General features: G+C 41.6%; 1 protein-coding gene across 1 annotated transcript; it reads right to left on the reverse strand.

The window, feature by feature from the left end:
• Positions 1–6,567: 6,567 nt before the first annotated feature.
• Positions 6,568–8,374, reverse strand: LOC147899285 (hydroxycinnamoyltransferase-like). Its single transcript, XM_087377685.1, has 2 exons — positions 7,911–8,374; positions 6,568–7,584 (listed from the first exon to the last, which is right to left on the reverse strand). Exons 1-2 carry the CDS (start codon positions 8,343–8,345, stop codon positions 6,568–6,570), a joined length of 1,452 nt encoding a protein of 483 aa, XP_087233811.1. The 5' UTR covers positions 8,346–8,374.
• Between the last annotated feature and the right edge of the window lie 6,286 nt (positions 8,375–14,660).

A 14,660-nucleotide genomic window follows, 5' to 3' on the forward strand; every position in this document is an offset into this window, starting at 1 on the left:
TTGGAAGTTTAAAGAGTAAGCTACAAGACCCTGCAACAAGATTACAATAGGGTTATGCACGAGCTTGCATTAGCTTTCAAAAGTTTTGAAAATCAGTCTGTCATCGTGAGAGATTTCCCAACTAGAGTGGAAGTCTTGGAAATGACCCATGTTGATGTTTTTGAGCAATTTAAGTAGCTTCAAGAGATGTTTAGGGAATCAGATGAAGTTGTTGCATGGAGTGAGCAAAGAGTGGAGGAGATGAAGGAGAACATCCGCAACCTTAGAATGAGGAAGGAATCAAGAAGCAACTTCATCATGTACAGAGCAAGACTATGGTATCAACGACTGCAATAGTTAAATAGGATGCCTATCCTGCGATGTAATTGGGTCCAAAATGCATGGTCTGCCATACCCCCATCATAGATGACTGCATGATCCGATGGCCTGCGTGCTACCATCCTGTGCACGTTTTTTGCTTTGGAGTGTTTGTGCATGCACGATTGGTATGGAATGTCATTTGCCATTGCCCAAGTCATGGACAGATCAAATGTGCCTGCTTGGTACAGATATCTACAATGAGAAAGTAGATGTTGTAGCTCAATTTGCCATTTAGGCAAAAATTGCAAAAGATAAGGAGCTCAAATTGAAGAAGTCCAAGCCCGAACCTCTGACTGCGAGGAAAAGGAGCATGAAGGGAGGAACCAACCCCCCTTAGAAAAGGATCAAGAAGGGCTAAGCTTGCAAGCAGGAAGCTCAAATCAAGGAAAGAGGAAGCAACATGAAGGGAGGAGCAGGATCCCTGAAGGAAGGAACCAGTCCTCTTCAAGAAAGGAGAGAGGAGAGCTAAGCCTGCAATCAAGGAACTCAAAAAGGTGACTTGATCAAAGCAATGTGGAACCAGCCCCCTGAAGAAAAGGAGTCTTTGAAATGTAATCTGAAGAAAAGGAGTCTTTGAGATGTAATCTATGTAATCTGTGTGTAATTTATTGAATTATTAATTTTCTCTAGAGTTTACTTGGGCAATGTATCTATTTTAGGATAACACCAGCACGGTGGTTTGCTTATATTATTACGTGGGTCAACGTAGACAAGATGAAGGGCATACAATTCATTCATTTAGTAATTGTGGATTAGTTATACGATTTCATATTTCTCAATGTAAGTGCAATTATTAAGATATATATAGTGCAATATTATAATATTTCCAAAGTGACTGAAGTGATGTTCTGTCAGCTATGTGACTAGATAGTGTCCTTTGATAGGCCAAAGACCATAATGTGAGACAAAAGATCCAGCTCTTTAGGCTAGTCTGATGCATTATTGTAGACCTCATTACACACTCAGACCACCAACTGCTTGCTTGAAAAATGGGCAGGAAGAAACCAATTGGTGGGGACTTTAAAGACTATGGAGCAAAAAAACAGCTGGAGGAAGAAGGCAATAAATGAGCACAAGGGTTGAGGACTCAATACAAGGCATTTGAAATTGGGCACTGATCAAGAGGACCATGTTGTGGTGGACGTCGAGAACGACACCAAACTTTGGATACCCTTAAAGATATGGAGGACCTTTAGGAGGCTGTGATACAAGAGAGTCTAGGAGCAAGATAATATGGTGTCTAATGAGACAATATATTGGAGCTTAACGAGATACTCAGGTTGCAAATCCCTACCTCCTACTTTGAGTTGCTTCTTACAATACCATTCAACTTGCTATGCTTCCCATTCTTACTTTCTGTGCTTCTTGGGTGTGTGATCTTGTTGGGGAAAGGTGCTATGTAGATATATAGCATGATGTAAGGTTCATGAAGTATTATTATGGTCCTCGATACCTAGACACAATACTTGCACAAAAAGTTTTTTTTGGTTATGGAAAAGTTGTCTGTATATATCTACTTTATGACAACTCTCCGCAAGCATGGTGCATAATAAGGTATGCCTTGTTTGGAGGCAGACAATGAGCTTGGATTTGCCTTCTCATTATGGCCTCCCAGAGGAAGACTATGAGCTAGGGGAAGAACTATGTGTAATTCTACAAGCCAGCAACCTCAAGTTTGACTTCTGAGCTATCAAGCTTCTTTAGTCCTCCATGTCTCTGACTATTGAGCTCTCAAGATCAGTTGCTCGAGCTTACAAGATTAGATGATGGCCATCATGTTTTTATCGCTTACAAGATTAGATGTTGTTAAATGCAAGTGGAGCCAGAAGCGAGTTGCTTTTGCAAACTAGATCTAGGCAGGTAGCCGTATTGACAGAGAATATGTTTTATTCAAGTTTTGTAATTTTAGTGTATAAGCACACATTTTGTTTTTAGAAAATTGAATTAGCTACCCATAGTAACTCCTCCTTTCACTCGGGGTCCTCTTCATCCTAGTATTGGCGCCCTATACAACTTTACACCGCCATCATGTCCTGCCAAAAGAAACCTACATCATGAGCTTGACAAGTACCTTAAAGGAGCATGAAAAACCATAGCCAGGGAAATTAATACCATCTTTGCCGACTCCAAGTCATACAACCAATTGCAAAGCATGTCCTCCTTATATCTATTTTCCTCCTTCTCTGGGTCTGTTTCTGCGAGGAGATCATCCAACATTGTTCTCAGATAGAACATGAGCATTCCAAAGTCTTTTGGGTATGCCATATATTTGTAGTAGGTGGATCGGTGTACAGAGTTTTGGGGCTAGATTTCATAATGGGCTCTTAGTTGTGTCTACACTGCACTTATATAGGGAGAGAGTTCATTCAGCCTTCTCATTCTTCTTTCATACAACCTGTCATGTCCACCTCTCATCATTCGACTGTTTAATCAAAATCTTTCATCTCACATTAGTTTTCTAATCGATATCTTTCGTCTCACATTAGTTGTTTAATCAATCTAGACTACAAAATCATGTCTGCCCTCTTGCTTGGGACATAAATGTCCTCATCTATTAGGTACTCTTCTTTGACATCATGATCTTTAGCACTCTTTAGGTTCATGTATAAACTTCCATGCAACAACTTCAATCTTTCATCTTCATGTTTGATACTACTACCAAACAAGTCCAACAATTTCCACTTTACTTACATGTAAGTTAGAAAAAAATTATTATTATGCTTTAGTCTTTGTAATCTCTATTTTACCTACATGCAATTTAAAGAAAGAAAACAATATTGAGCAACAAAGAAAGAGTCTTTATTGATTTAGAGGGAAATTACATGGATCAGCCCTTAGGGCACATACTACACTAGCCTACGCTTCTTCTTGTTGGGTTCCGCACCCTCTTTAGCTTGTTGGACAAGGAAGGGTTCAACAATTTCATTATCAATAGCTTGGAGATTAGTATTACTAGCTAGCCCTACAATTGCTATGATGCTATGGAGGGATCCAAATCTTGTATTTGAGAACAAAACCCCCTTTGTCCTTGCTTTTCTCTTTCCCCCCATCTACCTTCCTCTTGTGCTCTCTCTCTCTCTCTCTCTCTCTCTCTCTCTCTCTCTCTCTCTCTCTCTCTCTCTCCATGTCAATCTTATGGTGCCCCCCTCCCCTCCCAAAAAATGCCATATAAACATGGCCTCTTTAAAAAATCAACCAAAAAAACTATGTTAAAATTAAGATTCGAGGTGGTCAATGTGTTGACCGTGAGTTACTATGCATTTTTCTTTTTACAGAACCTCAAAATTCTTTATGGATGAAAAGTTATGGCACTTTGAAGATTTGCCAACCTTTGTCTTAAGGGACTACTCAAAATATTAGGTTATGTGACGCTAGTAGTTCATAGCCATGTGGCATTTTTTAAAAAGAAAAAAAGCCACGTGGTAAAATATAATCATAAATTTGGGTATACATTTCTTGAAAGGCCACGTGGCCTTCCGAAAAATTGAAATGCCATGCAGTTGTTTTAGCCATGTGGCATTCCTTTGCTGAAAGGCCACATGGTCTTTTTGAAAATTTTCAAAAAAAAGAGATCGTTAATTGTTTTGTTAGATTTCCATGGCATCTGCACACTCTGGATGGGGTACTTTATTGCCTATTAATGGACTAGGGGCCCTAGGCATCGAACCCAAGAGGGATGAGAAAAGAGAGGGTTGATCTCGTTGTGGGAGAATCCTCGAGATGCTAGCGACTCAAATCGTGCTATTACAACGTTCAGTTTCCAACAGCAAATGTAGTAGTCTCCCAAGAGTCCTTACGCACTTTGCCACATTGAGTAGCTCCCAATTTGCTCTTCTAAGTTCTTATGATCGTTTTGCTTTCGATTATCTTTCCTACTTGTATAACACCAATTTTGGCTTTGTAGTGGAACTTTAGGTGTGCAGAGTCATCAATCAAGCCCATGAGAATTCGGGCAATTAGAGTAGTATGCTTGACTTGTCCATCTAGTAGATTGATTTGCATGTGCAATAATTCTACAGAGTAAATGAAAGTTCTTCTTTCATGAAAGCATTGAAAGCATTTGTGTTGGCCAAAAGATGCTATTAGAGAAGGTTGGTTGGTACAAGATGTTCAATGTCATAGAGTGCCTCGTTCCATGGAATCCTTCTATACCTTGACTTTGGGATGATAAGTAATCTAAGAGTTAAATGGAATGCCACAAGGAAAAGGCATGCAAAAAAATAAGATTGTCCCATGGATGATAAGTAATCTAAGAGTTACATGGAATGCCACAAGGAAAAGGCATGCAAAGAAAGACAAGTGTTCCATAGAACCTTTCTACACCTAGACTTTGGGATGATAAGGAATCTAAGAGTTAAATGGAATACCACAAGGAAAAGGCATGCAAAGAAAGATTAGTGTTTCATTAGAGTTAAAGGTGAACATATTTTATCTGTATAATTGTGAGGGAATGGAGAAAGGGATTGAAAATGCAAAGAGGCAAAAAGAAAACAACATAAAGATAGAAGAGCTTTTAGAAGAAGCCATAGAGGGGTTAGGTATCTAGAATATTTATGTATATATCCAAGCAAATGTGAAATTGGATGGATCCAAGATGCAATTACAAAGGCGTATTAGAGGGAGAGAAAGTGAATAGTAGAGAACTAGAAATTTCCAAGGGTAATGATCTTCATGTAAGCGGTCTCCTCCTTTTATGGTGGTTGACATGATGAGAAGTTGGAAATTACTTGAAATACTAAGTTTCCTTTTGGTTTCACGTTCTAGATATATCATTCAATCCAATGTGTTCACATGGCCATCATGTTCACGTAGAGAATGTTGATGTGAAGCATAGCACATTTGATGTGAAGTCATGGAAAAGTTCTCCCAAGAGAGTCTAGCTAGTGCAATGGATGTCCAAACAATGGAAATTGAGGTGGATTACGTTGGAATATAAGCTATCATGAAAGTGAGCTTTGGAGAATTCAACATGTTTATATTGGATGTGAAAGGATTCACATGTGTGGTGTAGAGGGGCTCAAGCAATTGTGAGAAAAGAGTTGAATGGGTTTTGTGCCATTGACTCAGCCAGATTTTAGGATGACCTTACAAATACATTTGTGCTACCTCATCATTATGAATAAGTATTTCTATTTTTGTACTATTTCTTATTGGATACCTTGGATCGTAGATTTTGCTATTTTTGAGAAGCTTGGATAGGTTGGACTATAGCTTCTATTATTTCTTATTGCATAGCTTGATTCTTATGACTTTCACTTCTTTGAAATACTACCTTTTCTTTTGATTTCATGTTCATTATATGTCGTTCAATGCAATGTGTTCATATGGCCATGATGTTCACGTAGAGAGGGTTGATGTGAAGCGTAACACATTTGATTGGGCAATCATGGGAAACTTCTCTTAAGGGAGTCAAGCTAGTGCAAGGGGTATCCAAACAGTGGAAAGTGAGGTGGATTAGTCTTACTTATGTAACATGCCTCAACTTGATTTCCAACCTTTTCGACTCATTGTTACTTAAGAATACTTTCTACCTTAAATTGTGCTTTTTTACAAGTGACATCCATTTCACAAAGTTCACTTTATTTTTGCATATAGTGTAAATATTGTGCATAGACGGTCTCTTTTTGTATGTCCATATTCTTATGGGATAGAAGATTGCATACACCTTTCAACTTTTGCATCCTAGTGGGATTTTGATCGCTCATAGTTGTTCATGAGGGTAACAACTTAACATCTCTTGTAAAAAGAGAAGGAGAACAAGAGATAAGGGTAGATGCTATGAAGGGTAAGCACTTGTTTTGGCATTAATCTCATTAAGATAAAATACATAGTTTTGTCTCAAGGTACACTTATCCATCAACTCATATGCAATGGCATGTGAAAAAGGTCTTGTTGTCATAATGAAATAGCAAAATGCTATTAGCAATGATGCCAAGTCAATTTGATAAGACAAGATTATCAAAGTAGAGAACAATAAAGTGTTACATCATCCACATGAAGACATCAACCTTGGTAGTTGCTAAAAACAAGTGATTTAAACAAACAAAAGCATTGAAATCACTATGTTCATAGAGCAATGTGCATCCTTTTAAAATCATCCTCTTTGTTTGGATGTAGGGAGATCCTCCCACATCTTAGAAGTTCAAAAACTTGAAAAGTGTTCACGAAATGACCTTATCAATGCGGATGATCAAGTATGATGAGGCTCTAATGGGTATAGGTGGCAAGGAACTCTGGGTCTTTGAGAAGCCTTTGTAGAGTGTCAGAATCCAAGCACATGCAAATCTCTACATCGCCAGGTGCGTCACTTGGCCTACCTCCAAACAAGACTATTTCACCATCTCCCTCAACCTTGACTGCACGGACAGCCGAAGGTCTTCCCCATCCGTAATCCACTTGGTATGCGGGAAACCTAGGGGAGCTAGCCACATTCATATACTTGCCTTGTTGAATCTCGGCCCGTCCCATCATTAGTAGGTTGCCATGTAGCTCGAGCCAATGCATGAGCCCTCGTAGAGTGCTCTCTTGACAGTGGTCGATAGCGGCATGAATTCGACTCGCGATCTCGTCAATGCCCTCCCCGATAAGCCTGTCGGCAGTAGTGTGTGCCATGCTGAACATGATAACATTGCCAAAGTAGGAGGGCGGGAGGGGTGGGGTGAGGCGACTGCGACAATTGGCAAGGATGAAGATGCCGACAGGCATGGAGGGGGGCAAGCGACGGGCGACGGTGATGCGGTGCCATAAGTGGGAGCAGAGGTGAGTGGCGCAACGTTTGAGGGAAGTGATGGCGGCAGAGCTGAGGTGGAAGACAGCCTGGACCAAGGGGTGAGGTTCTATCGGATGTGAAGGGGGGCTATCTAAGCCCTCTTTGCTCCCTCCTGCCTCCGGTAAGATTTCCGTCGTCTTCTCCGGCGAGATTTCCGTCGTCTTCTCCGGAGAGACTTCCGTCGTATTCTCCGGAGAGATTTCCGTCGTCTTCCCGAGCGAGTCCCCGTCCTTGTTTTCTCCTCCCATATCCACCCCGAACGTTAGTTTTGCCTTGTCCTCTGATGGATTCTTCAGCTCTAGCAGCCTTCTATCGTGTAATGGCTCCATCGATAGATCCACGCCCCTCGCTATCTCCCCCCATGCCACCATGAAATTCCACAGTGATTGCCCGTCCGCCACCACATGGCTCTGTGCCACCGCCACTGCCAGCCCTCCGTCCGAGAATCGTGTTGCCTGCCCAACAAGTTCAGTCAATTCTTCTCTCTCCACAATCTTCAGAGCAAAGCTCAGGCAAGCTCATACATTTCACAAACCTTAAGAGCACAAAATCTACAGGTCTACGCGTCAAAGCAAGCCTTCGTCCAGACTACCCACAATCCCACAGCGTCTTAGATCAATAAAAAATAAATCAGATTGTCCCGCACAGATAAGTGCTGCCGGCTTCCGATGACATCAGACTTATTACAGGCGCCCTATGTATATGCAGAACTTGAGAGCATCTAAAAGAACAAGTTCAGACGTTCTATTTAGATCCCTGATAAGTCTGTTTCACGACTCACCTGCACCGATAGCAACGGGCTCGTAAACAAACATTCGCCTTGGTGTTCCACGCGCTGGCATAAGTTGTCGAAAAAACTTTTCATCTGGAAGCCATCTTCTTCTAAATTGCTCACAGGCAAATCGATGCACGCCTCCACAAATTCGACGCCTTCGTCGTTGCAGTCGATCACTAACCTTTCGTCCTCTCCCGATGCCAATCTTCCAGCCCAAGGATAATAATGAACAAGCACAAGCGACAGGCTGGTCTTCAAAGTACTAATAGCGTTCGACAGACCTTGAGGGACGCTTTTGTAAAACACAACCCTCCGGTTATAGTGGATGTCGCGCCAGAAGATATCGAGAGAGGGGAGAAACATGTGCCCTGCCGTGGTGGGCGTGGCTGGGACGATAACGGACTTTTCCAGCAAAGTCACACGAGGGGTAGCTGACTCCATAGCGTTGGATCCAGGGCAGATGAGTAACGTAAATGTACCAGAAGCCGAAGCTACAAGAGGCGGAACGTAAGCTGGTAAAGATGGGTCGCCGTAGACTAATTAACGGAGAGCCGGCAGGTCAACAAGCGAGTTGAGCGACATTGGAAGAATCGAAGCATTACCTAAAATGAAACCAACAAGGCCGATGAATTCGAGCGTACAAATGTGTGGCCTGTGTTCGTTAGTGGGCGAGCATTCATGGAGTAGTTAACAATAACACAAAAATTAGGGAGGTCCTTAGTATACTTTTCTTGTGAATGAGAAAAATTAAGCATTTTTATTAAAATTTTAATAGTCTTCTTTTTCGATTTGCTCCTATTTGCAGGGAGGTGTGTCGGGATAATCAGTTCTTGTTCGATTGGCTATTATTTGCATGGCGGTGTGTGGGGGTAATCACTTCTTCACAGAGCAGATGCACGATTTGTGGCGGTGTTGGTTGTGGCTGTGGATGGTCTCTTCAATTTCGTCATTTGTTGGGTGTTGGCTCTGGCTATGATAGTGTCCTAATTTCAGGGGATGGAGGGTAGGCAAGTCTGCAGCGCCTTGAGGGAATGGATTGTTTGGCCCAAGGATTCTTCATGATGCTATTTAAACAGGGTTGTCGTAGCTTTGGCTATCTCATGTACCGGGTCAAGATAGATTACTACACTTGCTTATGTCTTTGCCTTATACGAGGATATCTAGGAATCGGTTTATAGCCCAGACGCTTCGGGAGATAATATGTTGCATGTAGATTTAAAACATGGAGCCTCGTGACCCACTTTGGACCAGAGAAACTATGGTGTATAGAAGTTCTGGGCAAACGCTTGGGTGGTTCTTAGTTCAGGACTATTTAATAGCATCTTATGCCCCATCAAATTTACAAAAGGCAGTCGTTGGTTAAGTGATGGTTTATGTTGCGAATTTCGTAATACTCGGCTCATGCCCGTTTGTTGAATAAAAGTGCAGCCCTAATTTTGATGTTTGTGTATTGAGAATGGCCTTAGCCAACCTTTATTTCGATCTCTGTGTTACTTGTTTTTGTCTCCCACCTATTAAGGCATATGAACCAGTAGCTGTGTATTCAGAACAGCCCTAGCCAGGCAATAGTAGGAAAACGCTTCAGGAAGTTTTATTGTTTGTGTTGGAACCCATTTTTTAAGCAAGATTTTCTGTGAGGTGCTTTTAGTCTAGCTCTTGGTGTCATACGCTGATGTGTATCATGCGGATGCCCTGTCATTCCTAGAGCCCTATAATGTGTACAACTTTGCAATATACTTCACCACTATGCAAGGGAAGTGGTTCAGGCATGCCACTAGTCTGTTCACTGCTGATAATTGCGCAGACAATACCTGCAAATTTGCCAAAATTGACACCCCCTCACATTATTTGTGGTAGCCAGCTTCCCACAAATGAGAATTATTTGAAACAAAATTTTCTAGGCACATAATATTAGTTATGGCTTACCTCCAGATTTCCATTCTGATTTACTTTGTTTAGAAAGCCTGTGTACTAGATAGCATAGTTGTTATGTAAGATATTTCTGCTACAGAGGTTCATTATGGGAGGATGCCTTGCAATTATGTGGATGGAGAGCATATATGAATTTGTGCTTTTTTGTGCTATTATTGAATTGTTATGATAGTCCTTCGATTCCCTGTGTCAATGGCCTACCATGATGAGTTGAAGCATAGGTTTCATACTACTTTTGTGGGGTCGCCTTCATTTGGTTTGTTCTTGGTGATCAAGGTTGTAAGATTGATTGGATCCTTATATAGCAACTAAGTAGAAAAATTCAAATTCATGATTTGAAAAAATCGCAAAAATCGCTCGAATGATTCGAATGGAAGAAAAAATCGCTTTAAAAAACGGTGACACGTCAACTTTTTTAGATAAATCGCCACATCATTCCCACATATTCGTATGAATAAATTTTATTTGCATTCGTACGAATAAACCTGTATTAGGACGAATATGTTACTGCGTTTCTGTATATAAGCTCATTGTTTGCCAATGTCTCTTATCTCACACTTGGTTCCCCAGTTGAGCATAAGAGATCAAACAAGGAAAAGAAGAAGAAAGGTCCTCAAGGTTGTGAAAGCAATCTAGAAGGTCCGAAATAAGGTGGATTTTTTGTTAAGGAGCTTTAAAATCTCATTTTGAGTTCCTGAGATCTCTTGTGAGGTTTTTGGTTTTGGTCTTTGTTCTTTTGTTTGTGGGAGCTCTAGGTTCTCTTTATTGAGTTCCTTCGATCTCTTGTGATAAAAATATTTTAGATATTTATGTGTTTGAAATTTATTTGTGGGAGTTCTAGGATCTCCTTGTTGAGTTCCTTAGATCTCTTGTGAGATAAATTTATTTGTGAGAGTTTGAAGATCTCCTTGTTGAGTTCCTTAGATCTCTTGTGAGAAATGTGCTTGTTTTTGTGTCTATGAAATTTGTTTGTGGGAGCTCTAAGATTTCCTTGTTGAGTTTCTTAGATGTCATGTGGATAGATTTTTGTACATGGGAGTTCTAGGATCTCCTTGGTGAGTGTTAGAGCTATATATAGCTTGCCCTAACTTGAACTAGGTCTCACCTATATATATGTAACTAGTGATCAATATGAATCATTCTTTGGGAGTCTATTTGGTGTGTCTATCATCTCTTCTTCTTCTCTCTCAACATGGTATCAGAGCTACAAAGTTCTTGCTATTGTATGCTCACTGTAATGAAGAAAGACAAGAAGTAGTACTTGTTGATTTGATTACATAGTGCTTTCAGTATCTCATCGCTTATTTTCTCTTGTCGATTTTGACATGTCTAACTTTATATGGTTTTTTGGAGGTCTTCTGGTGACGCACGGGAAAACCATCCCTCAATCTACCCGAATTTGAGAAAGGTATCAATGGCAAACGGATCATAGATTGATTTGCAAAGCGTAGCTCTCGTCATGCTCTTTGTTTTGAGCACTTAAACGCCCTAATCGGACTTCGGAACGAAAAGTTACATCAGTTTTTGTGTCTGCTTTTTTCTTGGTTTCGTGATCGGCACACTCGTACTACTTTTCACCAAGAATCTCGTGGCTTCGTGATAAACGTATAGGTTTCATGATCGGCACGATCGTAGTGCTTTTCGCCAAAAATATCTCCGTTTCATGATCGACAAGCTCTACTTTTCTCCAAAAATGTCGTGGTTTCGTGATCAACAAGCTCAAAGCGCTTTCTTCGTATGTATGCTATTTCTAGTATACTCCCGTCTCACATTCTATCCTTTTTTGGCGTACCTCGAGTTCTATATTTTTAGAGCAACCATTGTATTCTTGATCATTGACGTGAGCTCTAACAAACATATTCTCCCGAAGTATGATGGCAACGTCTATAATCGTCAACACTTTACTTCTAGCCAACGATCTATTCCTCTATTTCAAGGACAAGGTTTTCCTAGTTGGAAAGTGAAGATGTTATTGATACTCGAAGGTGATAATCTTTCAGATATTGTTCTTGGTGATCTCGTTTGTCCATCCTAACCTGTTGATGCAACTCCGAATCATGCTCCTGTGACTCAAGGCCCTCTGTTTGAGCAATGGAGATTTGACTCTGTTGATTGGCATTCTCGTGATAAAGCAACTAGTCAGTATATTTTATTTGCTCTACATGATTCTCTAATGCTGGATGTATTTGCCCTTCCTTCTTCTCATGCAATATGGGAATATCTTGTTGTTACTTTTGAGAAGAAATCCATCACAGAGATTCTTTATCTTTGTAATCTTTTGAGCACTCCGTACAAAGTTGAAGCTCCTATGACAACTCATATTGACTCATTCAAGAATATCATTAATCAACTTGCTGCTGTTGGTGCACCTGTTTCACGAAATCAATTGGTGACCTATCTTCTCGACACAGTCCAGGATCCATTATATGATAATATTGTTACCATCCTTTCCAACAAAAACGAGATTGATTTTGATCAAACATGTATTTCTTTGATTGAGTACGCTCAACAATGCGAGCATCGTAAATACCCTCATGAGTCTATCATGATAACAATGGATGATGCAAATTCAGAGACAGCTTGTGTTGCTCGCAAGTGTCCTTTCTCCAAATATGGATGTGGTGGTCATCCGTATAGAGGTGGTAATTCTTCTCGTCTCAAATATCCTGAGAAACATTGTTCTTATTATGATAAGCATGGTGATGTTATCTCTGATTGTTGGGCTCAGCAATATGATGAGGAACATGGTGTTACCACTAAGCAACCCCGCTTATCCAATATTTCTCCTTGCAAATATTGTGGCGGAAATCATCACTACAAGGCATAGGCCATTTTCCGACGGAAATACCGACGCTTTTTACATTAAAAATTTTTTTTTTCACGGGCGCAAAGGTCGCTATAAAAGTCGTTAAAATCGTCGAAAAAGGAGCGTCGCTATAAACCGTCGCTATATAGCGACGCTGTTAATCGTCGCTATATAGCGATGATGTAAACGTCGCTATATAGCGACGATATAAACGTCGCTATATAGTGACTCTGTTAATCGTCGCTATATAGCGACACTGGTAAACGTCGCTATATAGCGACGATTAACAGAAGGTAAAAAAAATGGTTAGTGGGGCTAAACAGGGCCAAAAGGAAGCCCTGTTTAGCCCCACTAACCTTTTTTTTTTTTTTGTAATTACAAAAGAAAGTTTTTTATAACAAAATTTCCCTTGCTTGCAGGGTGATACAAAATTGTTCTTGTGAACGATGAGGAAGAAATGCATATACATATACAACTGTGTTTGAAACAAAATTACCCTGTGAAAGGGCGATACAAAATGGCTCTAACGAGCGGATATGAAAAATGCTACTACCACTACTAATCCGAATCCGAATCCGAATCGTCTTGTTGGGCTGTTCCCTGGTCCTCTGCACCTGCATCTTCTCCCTCGTCCCCGACACCTGCGTCTTCTCCTTCGTCATCGGCACCTGCGTCCGATCCTTGCCCCTGTTGATCGCTCGTCTCTGATGATGGGACGCTTGAGCTTTGACCCTGAGACTGAACCAAATAAATCGAAAATTAGATTGGAACTTAAATTAAAAAGTGAGATTACAAGCAGGAGTAAACTTATACCGTGCGAGCAGCCACCTCAGCCCAATCGACTGTCGCTCCCATTGCCTCTTGCTCAATGAACCACAGCTTGGTTCCTATCCGAAATGCGCGCCGCGTCTCTGCATCCGTAGGAAGACGACCCATCGCAGCTTGCTGTGGATCCAATTTACGAGAGTTAGAGTTAGCTAAAGTGCATGTAATATGTAAGTAAAACAAATAGAACAATACATTAAATGGAAAGAAGTAAACTTACCACAGTTGCCTCGAACGCATACCGTCCACCTGCACCAAAGTGCGAAGTACCTACGACATCCAGCCGTCTCTTCGCAGCCCTCCTCTGACCCTCGAACATTTCAGGATGGTCCCTATTCTGCTTCTTCAAGAACTTCCAATTAGCTTTGTCTGCCCAGCTGGGTTTAGACAACCCCTTTGTAATGGAAGTACGCATGGTTGATCTGCGATGCTTTAGGACCAAACCCATGTGCTCGAGCATATAACTATTATTAAACTCCACATTTGGCGGATTAGGAAATCTGAGTTTTAACTCATCGATCACCGCCTGCTTCTTTTGGCCATCTTGATACCGCCAATCGATATTTATGCCGCTCTTGAAGTGATGACTCATCAACCGCCTCATGGCGGCCATCACTGCTTTGCCCTTTTTGTCTTCTATTATCTCTCCGGCAGATGTGATTTGATAGGAGAGATCCCCTGATGAGTAAGGGGGACTGACGGTAGCAGAGTCTGAAGGAGTGGAAGCTGCGCGACCGCTTCCGGATCGAGGAGTAGCTGTGGGAGTAGGAGAGGGAAAGGGACCTGACTGATACTGTGTCTCCGGACCAAGTGGAGACCTAAAGGAGCGTGAGTGTGCTGACTCGTCTACATCTCCTGAGTCAGCACAACATGAGCCGCCCATCCTACTCTTCCTTCCCTTGCGGGAGGCATGCGCAGGTGATGATCCCGCGGTCGAAGGGGCGCGAGGGGATGGCTGGGCTGTACGTCCACCCGTCGGTGTAGGGGAAGGAATTGCGGAGGTCCTCTGAGAGAGCAGAGAGAAGAATCTCGCTGCCTCCTCATCGCTCATCTGCGCTACAAACTCGTCGGGAGTCCCAACAAATCCATGCGCGGCTAGCAAAGGAGTCCCCTGAGGGGTAGTGGCAGTGCTACGTGGAAGAGGGGTCGGACCAGGGGTAGTCACAGTGCTAGGACCGAGAGGAGTCGGACCA

This window comes from Dipteris shenzhenensis, chromosome 8 (genome assembly GCF_047967505.1).
Source record: "Dipteris shenzhenensis isolate YYH24624 ecotype China chromosome 8, Dip_SZ_1.0, whole genome shotgun sequence".
NCBI lineage: Eukaryota > Viridiplantae > Streptophyta > Polypodiopsida > Gleicheniales > Dipteridaceae > Dipteris > Dipteris shenzhenensis.